The 19236-nt window shown below is 38.5% G+C and overlaps 1 protein-coding gene across 2 annotated transcripts; it reads right to left on the minus strand.

Annotated features, from left to right (window-relative positions):
- Nucleotides 1-398: 398 nt before the first annotated feature.
- LOC113068074 (uncharacterized) lies at nt 399-4066 on the minus strand. 2 transcript variants are annotated; one of them, XM_026240656.1, is made up of 6 exons: nt 3787-4066; nt 3105-3234; nt 1764-1957; nt 1529-1676; nt 922-1126; nt 399-854 (listed from the first exon to the last, which is right to left on the minus strand). In XM_026240656.1, the coding sequence occupies exons 3-6, from the start codon at nt 1913-1915 to the stop codon at nt 550-552; spliced, it is 810 nt and encodes a 269-aa protein (XP_026096441.1). In that variant the 5' UTR covers nt 1916-1957; nt 3105-3234; nt 3787-4066; the 3' UTR covers nt 399-549. The 2 variants fall into 2 exon arrangements, with proteins under 2 accessions (XP_026096441.1, XP_026096450.1); XM_026240665.1 differs by lacking the exons at nt 3105-3234; nt 3787-4066 and having other exon boundaries at nt 1764-2502.
- Nucleotides 4067-19236: the final 15170 nt, after the last annotated feature.

Here is a 19236-nt window from a genome sequence, read left to right on the forward strand (position 1 = left end):
TAGTTTATAAGAGCTAGTAGTCCTAAATGTGGCAAGATGTTTTTATGCTACATCATTGTTCCCAGCCCACAGTAGTTTATAAGAGCTAGTAGTCCTAAATGTGGCAAGATGTTTTTATGCTACATCATTGTTCCCAGCCCACAGTAGTTTATAAGAGCTAGTAGGCCTAAACGTGGCAATATGTTGTGACAGGCTCTTCTGTGGAGATTTGCAAAGCTGGACTTACTTTGTTTACACAATTTATGTGTCTCTGATTATTCTTTCTGTTCAAAAGCAAAATAAATATTTTTTCTTTATAAAACGACCCTGTGAATAATGTCTAATATAGATACAATGACAGTAAAATGATTTATTAATGGTAACAAAATAGGCAGTTGACATTTTTATGGTGACACTTATATCCACATATAAAGTAAAACTTGTATGGTAAATACTATCAGGGTATACTTACACCCTCTACTTTTGTAGTAGTAACTGCATAATGGTGTCCACAGACACATATGTCCAGCAATCTGTAACAAGGCTCCTCACAATCCACTGCACATGAAATTAGGAACAAGTCTTCGTTACATCAATGAGGTAGATCAAGGCCTCTTTGAAGGGAGCATAGTTGTAATTGACAGCACTGTCAAAAATAACTGAAAGGTCGGGGTAATAACGTGCAAAGTGCTGCTCTGCTCTCACTTTGTCAGCCTCGGACAGAAAGGGATCACTTCCGAATGAAGATACTCTGGTGAGGGAGGATCCCATGTCCCTGTCATACATGTCAGCTGCAACTGTGGCATCTGGTAGAAGATCGGTTGTGATTTTTCTTGGTGTTCCAGTCCCTGCTAGGTGATTTGGTATCCCTCTTTCTTTAACACAAGAAATGTTTTTTGTGATGTCCAATAATAAAACACTTGTAAGGGAAAAGTGACATACCTGGAATTCTGTGAGCATTCCATGATTGCACAAATCTGTTTATGCCAATTTGGCCCATCTGGCAGGTCAGATTAGATGTGCAGAACCTTGTCAGACTGTCCTCCATATCTATTGCTTCCTGATCTTGTAGCTGGATGAGGGCCTCCTTTAGTGGATAATTCACTCTGTTGTTAATTTCTGGCCACATCCTTTCCACTGTGTGATTCTGTGTGTGTGTGTTTTTTTTTTTAAAAGGAGATGATAGAGGTCTGTTAACAATGTGTTTCTATGTTATTAACAGTTGGGAACTAGTGAATAGACTAAGAATAACCTTGTTGTGTAAAATCCCCAAGACCACACAATGTTTAAAACATCATAAGAAAAAGTTCTGTACACAAAATCCTAGAATAAGTATTATCCGAAGTACTGATTGTAACCACTCGTGACAATTGGCCAAGGTTATTGATATATTTGAAATTATTCGATTACTCGTAAAAAGTAGCAGGACATGAATATAATCAAGTAAAGTACAAGTTCCTCAGACTTGTACTTAAGTTAATTATTTGGCTTAATATACTTAGTTACTTTTCACTAATGGTGTAATGTAGATGCAGACGGTTGACATTACCCTTGTTGACTGTGTTTGGAGGTATGGCTGTCTTTGCTGGTTGTGTCTATATTCTGACAGCGTCTCTTGCATGTAGAGGCACAGGTAAAACTCTTTGCCATGATCCACACGAAGTTGATCCCACATTCCATAATGTGTTACTGCAGGTCTACATAAACACATATGAAACGCTCAATTATTAATATTATTAAAATTGATAAAATATGTTCGATCAAACATAACATAAAACACTGACCTGTACACCTCTTCATAGATGGCTAGATTGTTTTTTACAGGCATAGTTGCATTTGCAACAATTTTCTTGCTGTATCCATCCACAGCAATCACATGAGTCACTCCAAACATGACCAATTTCTCATTTTGGTCCATGTGCATCTTGTGTCCCATATACTCAGCATTATATGGGATTGGGTTAAAGTTACGGGAACCCTATGCAAGCAAGAAACTATATTAGTCAGCATTAGATATAGGCTAGGTATTATTAGGTATACATGCGCATGCTATTGGCTACATGGCCAGAAGGGTCTGCCAGCAGACCTCTGTGGGACTCATCCCATCTGTCAGGACAGAAATTACATCAGAATCACCCAAAACTCTGTAAACTAAAGGTAACCACTGTAATACATAAACAGTTCATGTCAAATATTTAAGTTGAAACAATAATGCACAGAATTAATTGAAAAATATTATCTGGATGTGCATGGTTAAAAGGCCACAAAACACAAAGACTAATTCCATAGATTTCACGACTGGTTGACTGTGATTCAGAATATGTTAATATAAGATATGATTTAAAATACTATGTTGTGCAAAGTATTTTAACTGCCGAACTTTAATGTTAACTTAAGCTATATGACGGTTTAATGATATGACTTTGGGTTGGCTAATGAAATGCACAGGAGGTGTATCATCCCAAACTGTTATCTTAAACCTTTATAGAAAGCCATTTAAACATTTATTCCTTAAAACATACTAGTCTCTATTTAAAAACTACTAGTATTTATTTATTAGCTACTAGTAACTATCCCCGTTTTACTAGTAACAATTGATTACATACTAGTACTTTTTGTTACAAGTGACTATTCCATTAGTTACTAGCAATTATTTTAGTTACTAGTCACTAATTGCACATTTTTTCTATTCTATTCAATACTATTTGAATAGTTACTAGTAACTAATGAAAAGGTGATCCCTACAGAGCCCCATAGATTGCAATGGCAAAAATGTTCAATAAGTTACTAGTAACTAATGGAATAGTTATCATACTAGTAACTAAAACTTGCTAGTATCTAATCAACTGTTACTAGTAAAACGGGAATACGTATTAGTAGTTAATGGAGTAGTTAATAGTAACTAATAAGTAAGTACTAGTAGCATTTAAATAGCAACTAGTAAGTTTTAAAGAATAAATGGTAAAAGGGCTTGCCATAAAAACCTTGACAATTACATCCTGAAAGAAAAGATGACAGCCAGAATGACTGAGCTCCACATAGGAGGTCTGTAGTCAGACTCTATTGGGCAAAACCCTGTCTATTATAAAAATATAAAATTCAGGACTAGCCTATTTAATACATACTTGACGCCGTTCTTCATGGTAAGGGGTATGGGCTGCTCTCAGAACGCTCCCAACGCGGCATTCCCCTGCACATACCCCAACTTGAGGACAGGTAGCCTGTCATCATTTTACGACCATATTTTGATCCAGTCTGTTAAAACACACACATACACAGGCACACAATTGTTTGTCTACCATCAAGTAGCCTAGGTCTAGTACAGTGGTGTAGTCTAGTTCTTTGTAGTGAGTATACTGTGATGTTTCCCTCCCAGCCTCATACACCCCGTTCCATAAGCACCACTACACTCACTACATACAGTATGCATGCAACGTTACATGTAATATAGAGCATTCTGAAGGACTGCTTAGGCTGTGTGTTGTCAACCCTGCATACACTTCTACTACTGTGCACACGCACACACACACACACACTCACAGGCCATGGAAGCCGAAAACGTCATTTCAGTGCTTCACAACCCAGACGGGGTTAATTTATGAATGAATGACTTAAAGTTCTGTCACAAAACAATGTGGTTACGTATCATCTCGCTATTTTAAGTGGGTAACGTTAACGTTATACGGAAATCTCTGACCACTAGTGGGTATACAGTGTAACGTTATACAGGCTACCTGAATATCACGTAAGCCACACCACTGGTCTAGTATGCTACATGTTTTACTTTTTTATATCAAGTAACGTTACCTCATTTATTGCTCGAGACACAGCAATGTCAAGCTCTGAATCAGAAGTGTGTCCTTTTCTACGCATATTATGCTTGGCAAGTAGTCTCCGAATGCTGATCTCAGAGCATCCACGCTGGACACCCATTTCTCGCATCTTTACTGAGATCTCATGATATGGCATTCCATTAATAAACATGTCCTCAATAAAAGAGATGTATGGTTCGAGTGCCATTTGAACTGGAAAATTTGACCAACTGGGACCAAACCCTCCGCTTTTGGCGCTCAGCGACCTACTCCTTTGAAACTATCCACTGCGCATGCGCAAAGCAAGCAGGACGGCACCGTGGGTACTACAACAAATAAAGAAAAATTGAGAAAACGTAAATTTGATCCATTATTTCGTTTTGGTTTCTTTGTTTATTATATTTCCCGTTTCGAGCTGAAAGCTATGAAACAAACGTCAGTTTTTCATATTTGGTTCATACAGAAAAACAGAAAAACAAAATATTGATTCGATATTTCGTTTTTGGTTTGCCAGATTTAATGGAATAATTGAATGATCGGATGATACACGGACCAAGATGGCGTTGCTGTTTTGTTTCTTTGTTTGCTTGCTATATGTGACAATTGTTTGTTGCTTTTAAGCTTTGTGTATGTTTTATATAATTGGTGTTCTGTGTGTTAGGCCCAGTGTCAGGAGGCTGGCTGTACTAGAGCCTTGGTGGTGTTTGGAGCACTGAGATTGGATTGCCCCTTGTGATCACTTGCCTCACGTGTGTGTGTGTCTCTGTGTGTGAGACACACACAAGACCGCAGAAAACCCCCTTACCTCTCCCTGTCGAACAGGCACGGTACCTGATTTGTAGTTACCCAAGCCAACAAACTCGGCACGATTCGTTAAATAAGACCGAAACCAATTGAGGACAGCTCCAGAAAGACTAAACCAATTTTCCAGCCTGTCAAGCAGAAGAGAGTGACATATAGTGTCAAAAGCAGCACTGAGGATGAAGCAAAACTACTATGAAAATGGTACCAAAGCTAAGAAACTTCTTGCTTGGAGATTGCGTAAACAGCAGGCTGATAGATTTATTCACAAGGTGAAAAACCCTCAGGATGACAACATACACTATAATTTGAAAGACATACAAAATTCTTTTGCAGCTTTCTATACGCAACTATTTACCCAACCACACCCATTTGATCAAGAAGCTACAAACCGTTTTCTGTCCTCGCTTGACCTACCATCAATAGGAACAGAACAGAACAGAACGAAAGATTAAATCAATTAATAACAGAGGAGGAAATTAGTAGAACAATTTCTAAATAGAAAGTAAACAAAATGGCAGGTGAGGATGTTACCCCGCAGAGTGGTACAGACATTTCCGACTTTTAATTATTCCTCAACTTAAAAATTGTTTTAACAACATCTTAAAAGGAGGAGAAATACCACCATCCTGGAAACGGGCGGTGATTTCAGTTATACACAAACCAGGCAAAGACAAAATTGAATGTGGTTCGTATAGGCCAATATTGGTTTTAAACATTGATTACCGTATATTTGCAACAATATTAGCCAAGAGGCTTGAATCAATTGTCCCTGAACTAACAGACACAGATCAATCTGGATTTGTACGGAACCAACAAACTCATGATAATGTAAGGCGGGCCCTCCATCTTTTGGATAAAATGAAAAATAAAGAATCAATAGCCGTTAGTCTTGATGCTGAAAAAGCATTTGATTCTGTTGGTTGGGAATATTTATACCTAGTTTTAAACAGATTTGGATTTAATAGTAATTTTATTGGATGTATAAGATCTTTGTATGACTCGCCATCTGAATAAATGGGGACCTTTCCGGCACTGTGAATTTAGAAAGAGGCTGTCGACAGGGCTGTCCCCTTAGTGTGACGTTTTTTGCTCTCTTTATTGAACCTCTTGCTCAAGCAATCAGAGAATGTAAAAACATCTCAGGTATTATCATAGGAGACTCAGAACATAAAGCATGCTTGTATGCTGATGATATCCTCTTAACATTATCTAACCCTAAAGTGAGTTTACTCAACCTCTTGTCCTTACTTAAAGAATTTGGTACCTATTCAGGATACAAATTAAATTTGCAAAAAACTCAGATTATCTCATTTAACTATCACCCATCCATAGATATTAAAAAAAATTTCAAAATTCAACTGGAAAAATAACAAAATAAAATATTTAGGAATTAAAATTCCAAAAGATCTTTCTAGATTGTTTGAGGAAAATTATGCTATATTGACCTCAAATATTAAAGCTGATGTACAGCAATGGTCTCTGTTGCCAATGAATATGTATAATAGGATTGATAGTATCAAAATGTATGTGTTACCAAGGATTCTCTATTTGTTCCTGGCACTGCCAATTCAGATACCACCCAAACAATTTTATGAGTGGAATAGAATGATGTCACATTTTATCTGGGCAAAACAAAAACCAAGAATGAAGTTCCAAACATTACAGTTGCAAAAGGAGAAAGGGGGATTGGCTGTGCCATGTTTGGAAGATTACTACAAAGCAGCACAGCTGCGAGTACTGATAGGCTGGAGTGACCCAACATGCGAGGCTAAATGGAAGGAAATAGATCAGTCATATTTTGACACCCCCCTTCAGTCCATGCTCGGTGATAAACCTCTTCTCAATAAACATCTAAACTCACAAATGCTACCTTCCTGGATAACAGTACCAATAGAAATTTGGTTTAAAATACTAAAAAACAGCTACACTGAGAGGAGTGCCAGATGTTTAAGATGGCCAGCCTATGATTCTGAGTTTTTACCTTCAAAGACAGATTGTGGTTTTGTGCATTGGTCTCAAAAAGGCATCACGGGATATTGGGCTCTCTCAGATAAGAAGGTTCTTAAAAGCTACTCACAACTTTCAGAGACATATAATTTACAAAAACATGATTTGTTCCGATATCTTCAGCTGAGGCACTATTATGACAAAAATATAAATTTTATGGAAGAAGTAGGACTGGTTAAATTTCTGGTAGAATCTTGCAAAGGTAATGCCCCTAAGAAACAAATATCAAACATATATACATGTTTACAAGCTACAAGAAACCTCTCAACCACATATATTAGACAAACATGGGAAAAAGAAGCAGATATATTAATTTCTGAAGATGATTGGTTGAACATATGTAAGACTGCCATGAATACCTCATCTTCTGGTACTTGGAGGGAGTTTATATGGAAAAACATTGTACGTTTCTTTATTTCACCATATGTTAAGAGTAAACAATGTAAAGATCCAGACAAAGCAGTGTGCTGGAGAAACTGCGGTGACATCAAAGCAAACCATTTTCATGTTTTTTGGAGCTGTACCAAAATTACACCCTTCTGGTCAATGGTGGTAAAAGAAATAAAAAGCATAACTGGACTGGACTTGCTATGCGATTTCACAATAGTCTATTTAGGTAATCTACCTCAAGAGTTAACAAAATCAGAGAAGTATCTTCTATCAATACTATTAGCTGGTGCAAAGAAAGCCATAACACGCAAAGGCTGTGTGAAGATGTTCCCTCTATAACAGACTGGTTCCAGATCATCACAGACATTCGCGAAATGGAAAGACTCACATTCTCAATAAGGTTGGCCTCGGACAAATGTGAACATTATTGGAAAAAATGGGACAATTATATGAAACGAAACATTGCCTTTAGGTATTGACATGTATTACTCTATTTTATTATGCTGTAATATCAAGTGTAATAGTCTAATGGTATTGTGTGTGTGCAAACTAGATGCTCTGTGTTTTTGTTTTGTGGTCTGCTGTTATGTTATTTTTGTAAAATAACATTTGTGAAAATAAAGTAAAAAAAAAAAAAAAAAAGCAGCACTGAGGTCTAACAAGACCAAAATACTGCATGCACCTGAATCCGCCGTGATAAGAAGATAATTTACGACCCTAATTAAAGCGGTTTCAGTACTATGTCCTCTTCTGAACCCAGATTGAAAAGGTTCAAAGAGACTGTTCAGAGCTAGGTGATTATTCAACTGAACAGCCACAACACGCTCAAGAACTTTAGCCAAGAATGGGAGGTTAGAAATCGGCCTGTAATTGGATAAATCACAACCAGTCTTCCTAGGGATTGGTGTAATGGCAGCTATTTTTAGTTCTGGAGGAACAATTCCAGAAGTCAATGACAAGTTCACAATTGAAGTCATAAAAGGGCAGATTGATGCAAGGCAGTCCATGATGACCGAGCAGGGAACTGGATCTAAAATACTGGTTGTAGAGTTCATGGACTTCACTGTACTTATAATAAAATCATCTCCGACCATTTCAAAGTTTGAAAAGGTAGTAGTTGGGAAGTTTGAAGGCTGGATATTAACTAGATCAAGAGGAGTGATGGTATTTAAATTGCTATATATACCCTCAACCTTACCAGTGAAATAATGAAGAAACTTATTACACTGGTCAACAGAGGAATGAACAATGGCCTTAGTTGGTTTGAGAAGATTGTCAACAGTCTTAAACAGCGATTTAGAATTTGTTGCAGCGCTACCAATGATGCTTGAATAGTAGCTCTTACGTGCAGTATTCAAAGCAGAATGGTAAGCAGACTGTTGTTCAGTGTAAAGAAGCCTGTGCACCGTCAGGCCAGATTTTTTGTACTGCCGTTCTAATTGTCTTCCGGCAGCTTTCATTAAACGTAAATCCGGGGTAAACCATGGACAGGGTTTCCTAAAAGTAACAAGCCGTTCTCGCACAGGTGCGAACTCATCCAAAAGTGAGGAAAGCATGGAATTATAGTGCTCCACGAAGTTAGTAGTGGGAAGCCCAGAGACAAAAATCGAAAAAAGAGTGAAGTCCATGTGCTTGATGTTACGGAATTTGATAGTGCGCTCAGAAATGGATCGTGAAGACGTAACATTTAGTCAAAAGTAATAAGTCTATGGTCACTTATACTCATGTCAATACTATCCAGAGATTGGATACCAACACCAGCAGAACATACCACATCCAATATATGGCCCAGCCTATGGATCGGAAAAGTAACATGCTGTTTAAAGTCAAAACCATCCAAAATGTCCAAAAAGGTAGCAGTTTTGACACAGTTTGGATTATCAATATGGAAATTGACATCACCAATCAAGACCATAGACGGACAGAGTGGACTAAGAAGTGTCAGCAACTCAGTAAACTCAGAAAAAAATAAAGGATTAGGTTTTGGTGGACGATAAATGAGCAGCACAAGAACAGGTGCAGCACCATTATTTTAAAAACCAGACATTCAAATGATGAAACAGTAGGAGCATCAATAACATCGATTGATAGATTTGATACAAATATTGCAGCCAAGCCACCACCCTTACCCCGAAGCTCGAGGCACGTCAATATATTTATATCCAGATGGGGCACACATGTTCAAATTAAGATCATTGTAAGGTCATTGTCTTTATGCCAAGTTTCACTGAGACAGAGAATATAAATTTTCCTGTCAAGGATAGTGTCAGTGATAAGTGCCGTTTTATTGTTTATAGACCTCGTGTTGAAGTGAGCAAGTCGCACATTGCTACAGCACACATTCGCCGCGGGTTTTTGAGATAGAATCTCAGGATAGCGTAGGTTACCATGGCCGATTCTACGGCAACCAGAAGTACGACGCAGCGAGCGCCTGCGTTTCGACCAAAGTGCAGTGACTCCAGCACCGGCAGTAGAGCGACTCTGACGAGAGCCTCTATGATTATAACTAGGCCGGCGGAGGAGCTGCATGGAACGCAAAGTTTGTATGACGCTGATATCTGGACGGCCATGGTGTCCCAGGGACAAAAGATCAGACAGAGAGTACCTCAGCATGGTGAAGTCCAGAAGTTTGGTCCACTGCTTTGTGGAGGTGTGCAGGTGAATCACGGCAACCAGATGTGACCAGCAGCAGACAGACCAGGGGGAAACACTTTAAAGCGCTGGCTCAGAAAAGGTAAATATATGGAAATCCAGCAGCAAGTTAAGACTCAGAAGAGTTTAAAATTATTCAGAAGAGTTTAAAATTATTTAAAATAATGAACAACTAAAATACGGCAGGAGAAGTGGCAGCCAAACGTGTGCCAATGTCCTCTCCGAAAACCAAAAACATATATATGTATATATATATATATATATATATATATATACACACATACACATACACACATATATATATATATATATATATATATATATATATATATATATATATATATATATATATATATATATATATATATATATATATATATATAGGCTATAATAGATTACCGGCACCTCTTTTGGGCCACTTAAAGCATTGTGGAGGAGAGACTGATGTTGAGCGCACTGGAGGAGAAACTGGAGGATAAGCTGATGTTGCTGTAGCAGGAGTAGAGGACACTGATACATCTAGCAAAACAGACACAAACAAATCAACAATAATGAGCACCGGCCCTCCCCTCCACTCAGTCTGAGAGGAACATGATCTAAAACACACACATCACCCAGCACTGAGCAGCTTCAGCACAACATTCACAACAAAATAAACTATAAAACTGAAGATAAAATTTTAATTGCAAATTTAAATGCACTGATATGAAATGCAAATAATGTGATGCACAGATAATAATATATGAGTCAGATACATGCTTACACTAAGAAACATCAGCTAATGTATTATCAGGAAACAAATAGTTGTATTGCAGACAAATAAATATATTGTCCTATCCTAACAAACCATCAATGGAAAGCTTGTTTGTTAGGTTTTCAGATGTAGAAAAAAATTTCCCTTATAACTGGTTTTGTGGTCCAGGGTCATATATTAGATTAAAAAGAAAAAAAAAATGATGATAATAATTAAAAAAAAAACTACATTGAAAAATAAGGCATTATGGACATGTAAAAATAATTTGAGTATGTTATATTAATTTTAATGAAAAAAAGCAGCAGTTTATTTATCTGAGCACAGGACTCCAACATCCTCCTTGTGTATGCAGTCATGTTTTCCCCATCCTGAAGAAGAGCAGTTCCACAGGGACGTCTCATTCCCCTCACACTCCACCTCATCCAGCCATATGTGTCCAGAACCAGGACCAAAGCATCAGGCTGATTTAAGCAATTTTGAGCGTGGCATGGTTGTTGGTGCCAGATGGGCCGGTCTGAGTATTTCACAATCTGCTCAGTTACTGGGATTTTCACGCACAACCATTTCTAGGGTTTACAAAGAATGGTGTGAAAAGGGAAAAACATCCAGTATCAGCAGTCCTGTGGGTGAAAATGCCTTTGCAAAAATCCTCCTTCTAAGAGGAGAAAGGGCCGACTGATTCAAGCTAATAGAAGAGCAACTTTGATTGAAATAACCACTCATAACAACCGAGGTATGCAGCAAAGCATTTGTGAAGCCACAACACGCACAACCTTGAGGTGGATGGGCTACAACAGCAGAAGACCCCACCGGGTACCACTCATCTCCACTACAAATAGGAAAAAGAGGCTACAGTTTGCAAGAGCTCACCAAAATTTGACAGTTGAAGACTGGAAAAATGTTGCCTGGTCTGATGAGTCTCGATTTCTGTTGAGACATTCAGATCGTAGAGTTAGAATGTGGCGTAAACAGACAGTTCTAGCCAATGGCCGTGTTGCTAAGAGTGCTCTCATCTGATAGGCGGAACTAGACCAATGAGACTTCTGCTCTTATTGCAACTTCCACGATGACTTAGATAAGACTTCTAGTGTGAAGAAAGAGATTCTGACGTAATTTTCGCGCCCATGCAATTTATACTGCTCGCTGACCTGTCAGTATTTGCATGCTTCGCATCAATTGGCCAGCTGTCCCAAGTAAACACCGCCCGGGATGCACCTTCGCATTCCGATGGCCACACCAGGATCTCCATAGCAGGGTGTTTCTGGGCTGTAAAAACATTTCCTGTACAGTCTGCAGGTCAGTGGTACACTCAACTATGTTGTGCCCCCAAGTTAATACTTCTATCCCACCCTAGCTCATCATCCGGACCCCGAATTTACCAAATACCTGCTGACAGGCCTCGAAAATGACTTTAAACCCGGCGCAGAATGCCCGCTCTCACAGAACACTATCTGTAATAATCTTCAATCCGCCTTAACAGAACCTGAAGTCATCAACAATCTGATTAAAAAAGAAGTCGAATCTGGTTTAATGATTGGCCCTTTCGACACTCCCCCATTCAACAAATTTTGTATCAGCCCCATCGGAGTGGCTACAAGGAAATTTTTTTGAGTTAAAAACGTCTCATAATCGACTTATCAGCCCCGCATAATTCCCAGTTTCCAAGCATTAACAGCTTAATTCCTCTCAATGAATTTTCGCTTAAATACCAAGACATAGATCAAGCAATCGACATGATCATAATCTCACGTCGGGGCGCTTGGCTCTCAAAAATCGACATTACTTCAGCCTTCAAAATTATGCCTATCCATCCGGATTCATGGCATCTTTTTGGAGTATGCTGGCGCGGGAAATACTACTTTGCCGTGCGCCTAACCTTCGGATGCAAAAGCAGCCCAAAAATTTTCAACATGCTATCAGAAGCAGTTTGCTGGATCTTGTCGAACAATTACGCCATTCCCCACCTCATTCACCTGCTAGATGATTTTTTTGTAATTTCGCCCTCCGAAGCCATCCCAGCCGCATATTTCCTTACTGTCCAAAAAGTCTTTTCCGAACTCGAAATTCCTATTGCACAAGAGAAAACGATGGGTCCGGCCAAATCCATCGAGTTTCTCGGGATTAAATTGGATTCAGACAAATTCCAAGCATCCCTGCCCAAAGAGAAAATCGAGCGAATCATCTTAGTCTCATCTACCCTCCTTGACAACCCAATTTGTTCTAAACGTGAACTACTATCCCTGCTCGGCCACCTAAATTTCGCTATGCGCATCATTCTGCAAGGCCGCCCATTTATTTCACACCTCCTCATGCTCGCGTCCTCAGTCCACATGCTAGAGGACTGCATTTCCATAACCCAAGCATGTCGCGACGAACTCAAGTTATGGTTAATATTCCTAAACCAATGGAACGGCCTATCATTTTTGCGTCTCCTTGGCCAGGACCAATTCATCTTAGTCGCCAAACACGTTCCGGGCTCAGAAATCCAAATCGCTGACTCTCTCTCTCTCTTTCTGTTTCAGAAATTCAGGACGCTGTCTCCAGGGGCGGACCATTTCCCAATGCCCATTCCTCCATATTCAGAACTGATATTCCCATAACACATCCGCTAAAACCCCTCCTCGACACATCACTCGACACCATCCTCCAAGCAGTTTCCCCCAGAACCCTCCAAACCTACGTGACCGCTTGGAGATGTTTTAAAACATTCCACTTACCCTATAACTTACCATTCCCAGACTTTTCTCTCCTCACAATCACTTCATTTATGTCCTACCTTAATAGCATCAAGGGCCTTCAAGTCTGGTCTATCAAAGGGTATCTGAGCAGCATTCAGTTTTTCCACAAACTGATGTACGGTGCCCCCTCACCCGAGATAAATAATTTGCAAACCTCCCTCCTAATCAAGGGAATTCAACGATCCCAGCCAAACCGTCCCGACACCAGACCTCACATTAGACGCCATGTTTATTTTAGCCTTTTTCGGTTTCCTTAGATGTTCGGAACTCGCCATCACCCTCAAATTTGACCCAAAAAACCACCCCACCATCTCAGACTTATCAGTCCTAGACAACGAAACCATATCATATTTGATTAAACAAAGTAAAACAGATCAAACCTAAAAAGGCCATTTCATTTATATTTTCAAACTCTCATCACCAATCCAACCATTCCAATCCGTTCTGGCATACCTTCAGTGGAGAACTTCCCAAGCTAAATCCCATCTCGATCCCCTATTCATAGACGAATCCAACAAACCAGTGACACGCTTCTGGTTTCAGAAACATCTCAAATCCATTCTCCAACACTCAGGAATCCCAGCAAAAAGCTTCACAAGCCACTCTTTCCGCATTGGGGCAGCAACCTCAGCAGCTCAAAAAGGTCTCTCCCAGCAGCAGATCCAAGCTCTAGGAAGGTGGTCCTCAGATGCCTTCCAAAGCTACATAAGAACCAACCGATCCCCAATCAAATCAAAGTAGGTGGGGTTTACTGTGTTCACAGAAGCAGGGTGTGAAGCGTCAGTTTAACGATAAAGAGATAATAATTTTAATCATTTAATTTATTAAACAAGAATTGGAAAAGAATAGAAAAAAACAGTTTTTAATTTAATTAATTTATATTAAGGGGGAAGTCGTGGCCTAATGGTTAGAGTGCAATCAAAGGGTTGTGAGTTCGAGTTCAGTTCTCTCTCCACCTTCAATACCACGACGTAGGTGCCCTTGAGCAAGGCACTGAACCCCCAACTGCTCCCCGGGCGCCGCAGCATAAATGGCTGCCCACTGCTCTGGGCGTGTGTTCATGATGTGTGTGTGTTCACTGCTCTGTGTGTGTGCACTTTGGATGGGTTAAAAGAAGAGCCCGAATTCTGAGTATGGGTCACCATACTTGGCTGTATGTCACGTCACGTCACGTTCACTCCTCTATTAGTCCTCTTGTGGGAGGATTTATTCAGCCCAAATGTGAGTTGTTTTCTTTTGTTGTTAGGTGGTTGCCATTTATTTTGATTATACTTTTTCTCCTGTTTAAGATCAGTTAGGGAGTTAGGGTAATCTTTTGTGTTTTGTTTTCTTTTTATTTTGTAGGTTGGTTAGGTTGTTTTTGGGAGTTAATATGTTTTATTTGTTATGTTGGCCTGCACCCCTTCTGAAGTTATGTTTGCTTCCTTGTGCTTAATAAATTATATTCTGTTTCCACATTGCTTACGCTGTTGTGTGAGTCAGTAGAAGGGAAAAACTCCCTCCATTTTTCCACCATTTTCTTTATTACTCCTTCCCATCCCTAGACTGGGGAGGTATGTAATAATTGGACCAGGAATAAATTTAAACAGGACCAGGAAAAAAATGTGGAATCGAACAGGGCTAGTGGTATGGAGAAAAATGTTTTATCAGTCTTTGATAATCCCAGGTTGCTATGTACAATAAGAAGTGTTTTGCTGCCATCTGCTGGACAAATGCAGCTGCGCAGTATTAAACTCACATGATTACTGCTCTTATTTTATTCTCAAAGTTAAACCTAATGAAAGTAGATAATATTTAATGTAATAAAAACTCATCAAAATAGCTTTAGCAACAATATAGTTTATACTATGGTGTAAACATATTTTTATTATTTTTGGGGGCAGAATAAAAGAACAAATGAGTAACATCCATTAATTCATTCAAATTAGTCATGAGAAATTGGTTCTAGGACGTTGGTGTAAGTGTTTGAAGTGTTCAGACTTACAGAAGTCAGTGAAAGTAGATAATATTTAATTTAATAAAAACAATATAACAATATAGCAACAATATAGTTTATACTATGGAGTAATCGTATTTTTATAAGTGTACAGACATACAGAAGTCAGTGATCAGAGCTTGTGTCTGCTGTGTTCAGGTTCAGGTTTGATGCTGAATATAAGCTGCAGTGTTTCTGTATCAATCTGCTTTAAGTTTAGTGTGACTTTATCTCCACACTGACTTCTGACTGACACGAGTCTGTCCTCAGTGAAGTGTCTCTTCACGCTGGAGGAGGAGTCCCGCTCATCAGCGCTCACACTTTATTGATATATATGGAGAAAATCAAAATGCTGCTTTCTGATTTGTCACTGATTGTGTTTGATGATTTACAACATAGACTCAACTCTATGTTCACAGAGTTGTTTACACATTAAACTCGTAAACATAAGAATCTTGTTAATCTCAACAAAAAGATCTCGTGAACATGACAACATGTCCCTCCTGCTCACTGTAGATATGCAATTTTATCTTCCATCTGTAATTTGATAATCTTCATTAAATAAACAACATAAAATAAGATTGTCAGATCAGACCGTCTGAATATACAAAAGACATGACATATTTAATGGTGATTCTCTTCGTCATAGTTTACTGAAAGATAAGGAATTAAGATTAATATATTATTATGAACAAAACAATTTAAGCAGACTGCCTGTTTCATGAGAGTGATAGTGATGTTTGTAAACACCAGCATAAATATGTTATTGATTGAGTGTGAATTATGAGTGATGAAATAACAGACTGAGGTTTGGAGCAGTTTACCTGAACAGATGACACCAGCATCAAGATCATGATCACAGCCCTGTGTGCCATATGATCTGCAGTATTTAAGTGCAGTCTCTGATCCACTACATCCTACAAGAGCCATTGAAATTAGTCCTGATCCTTGTCCAAAGTGAGCATCGTATGTTGCTTTTACAGCCGTCCCACAGTCCAGCTCTCTACACACCACTGCAGCATCATCAATATCCCAGTCATAGTGACACACTGTTCCCCACTGACCATCATTATAAACCTCCACTCGACCATCACAGGGATTATTGCCATTCACCAACCTCACACTCACACTGTCTACACATGAGAGAGACAATTAATATACCAAACATAAACATTACATATTAATTATTTCAGCTCATGTTAAATAGATTACCTCTTGACTCTGAGTATGTATCTACCAGAAGTGACGAGTTTTACCATATAACACAGAAACATCAGCATCAGACAGTTCTCCATCTTCTCCTTCAGCTCGACACACACTACTTCATCAACTCAGAGCACAGCACAAGTTTCTCGTCTGCTTAAGCTGATCCTGTAAAATGTTCCCGATTTTACGGTACGTTCAAAACAGCTGCAAAGTCTGACCACCAGAGCCGACTGGTCAGGGGTGGCTTTACCACTTTGTGCCCCCCAAGCAACGTCAAGACCCCAGGCCCCCTCGGTACAAATCAGGTTCCAGGAAGGGGGGTCCCACACACTTACGTTTTGCATGATGATAAAACCACTACTGCTGCTGGTTACTAGAGCAATCGTGATTATTTTCACTGAGATAGAGAGCTGCAAGCTACATTTATTACTTGTTTACAAGCTGCTACTTTAGCCTTGAAGAAAAACCAAAGAATATATTTCTGATGTGCAGCAAAAGATAATTGACTTTCACATTTCCACCATCAGGGCAATAATTAAGAATTTCCAATCAACAGAAAAAGTTACGAAACTGCCTGGAAGAGGACGTGTGTCTATATCGTCCTAATGTGCGGTGAGAAGGAGAGTTTGAGTAGCTAAAGACTCTCCAAGGATCACAGCTGGAAAATTAGCTGAAAATAGTTGAGTCTCTGGTTCAGAAAACCTTAAAAAAAAATTCAAACAGCACCTACATGAACACATGTTTTTTAGGAGGGTTTCAAGAAAAATTCTCATAGCTCATCCAAAAACAAACTCCAGGATATTCAGTTATCAGCCATGACTAGACCTTTAAAGGGGAATGGCTTCTATGATCAGATGAAACAAAAAAAATTTGCTTTTTAGCAGCAAACACTCAAGATGGGTTTGGTGAACACAGAGATAAAAAGTACCTCGTGTACAATGAAATATACTGCTGTATTTTTGTTGTTGTGGGCCTATACTTCTGCTGAAGGTCCTGGACATCTTGTTTAGACACATGGCTTCTTTGATTCTGTCAAATACCAACAGATAAAAAATCTTAAAGTGACTGACTCTGTTAGAAATCTTTCAACTGTACAGTAATCCAAACACAAACCTCAAAAACAACATAGAAATGGGTCACTGAGCTCAAAAACAAGCTTCTGCTATTGTAATACTCATGTAAAGGATGATATTAAATGAATGAGCGTTCAAGCGATGTTTCTTCACCAATGCTTTATCATGAATCAACACAAATGATGTGAATTGCACATGTGCATAGTCTCACACTTTTCAACAGTATATTCACAAATGCATAGTATCAACACAGTATTGACTTAGATGCTGTTACTGTAACCACAAATCACAATTTATGACACAAGGCCAGGTATGTAAATAGGTCCACTAGACTACATAGTCTTCTCTGGGCGTCATACATACACCATCAGTGAAAAAACATTAAATAAACTCATAACAGAAGGAACAAGGAATAACAACATATATAATGAATAAAGTATAACATGAAATGCATACAACAGTACATATATTTTACATCCGTGTCCTAATAATCATCGTGCGATCTAATCACGGCACATTTATGCTAACCATGTGCTCGGACTTGATGGTTAACATTAAACCGAGTTTATGAACATATCAATCATATGTATCTCGAAAAAACAATCAGTATAGAGAACAGCCTTTCTTACAAAACGATTACATCAGTGATGGTATGTCTTGTGTACATTTTATACCTGTAAAGGATGATATTAAATGAATGAGCGTTCAAGCGATGTTTCTTCACCGATGCTTTATCATGAATGAAGCATATCGCGAGAACTCCCGCATGCAGTGGCGCGCACCTTTTCATTCAACCAATCACACACATCCATCTCCAGCTGATAATGTGCATATTAAATCGGAACGATAACTCTTATGAAAAATCCCGAAATAGTTATAACATGCATTTTGATTAACACAGCATTTATAATATGATAGAAATTATAGAAATCAAATATATATCAAATCAAGGAAAATGGATATTGCTAATTTTGCATCATGCCACATGAAATATACACAAGAATAAACTGATAATAATTATAATTATGACAATTATTCAGGATACCACACTATGGCCATTCCAGTCCTCTGACCTGAACTCTAGAAAATTAGAGAAGTGAACCGAAGGGAAGAAGCACCAACATGGAGCTGGGAATCTAAAGGGTCTGTAGTGATTCTGGATGAAGGAATGGTCTCTGATCTCTTGTGAGGTGTTCTTTAACCTCTTTAGGCATTATAGGAGAACATTTAGACCTGTTAAACTGGCAAATGAAGGTTTCATAAAGTATTGAATAAAAGGGTGCCGTTAATTTTGGCAAATGTGTATTACAGAAAAACATTTATTTCATAATGATATGCCCCCCATTTTAAATTATTACAATGGATGGTTAGATTTTTGTGATTTTCTAAAAACAAAAGATCAAAAGGATTAACAATGCAGATACATTTTCACAGCCTTCTTTGATCATATTTACCAAGGGTGTCCAAGTTTTGGGACATGACTGTATTACATTGTATACTGTATATTATATTGTTCCAATTTCAATACATTATTGAATAATTTATATTATCATATATATTTTTTAACTAAAAAATCAAGAACAAAAATATTAATTATAAAATAATAACACATTTGAATATTATTATTTAACTTTTTTGATACAGGGCTGCACATTGCTGGAAAAAAAATATTATACAGAGAAATGCATTTCCACAGAGTTGGTCTTGATTGAAAACTTGTTCAACTGTTCTGATAGAGACTGATCTACCCACACGTGTGTGTGTGTGTGTGTGTGTTCTTACCCTGTCTGTCGTGATCAAACTCTTCAGAGAGCAGATGGTAGCAGCAGCCCACACTGCAAACGGC

This window comes from Carassius auratus, chromosome 4 (assembly GCF_003368295.1).
Source record: "Carassius auratus strain Wakin chromosome 4, ASM336829v1, whole genome shotgun sequence".
Taxonomy (NCBI): domain Eukaryota; kingdom Metazoa; phylum Chordata; class Actinopteri; order Cypriniformes; family Cyprinidae; genus Carassius; species Carassius auratus.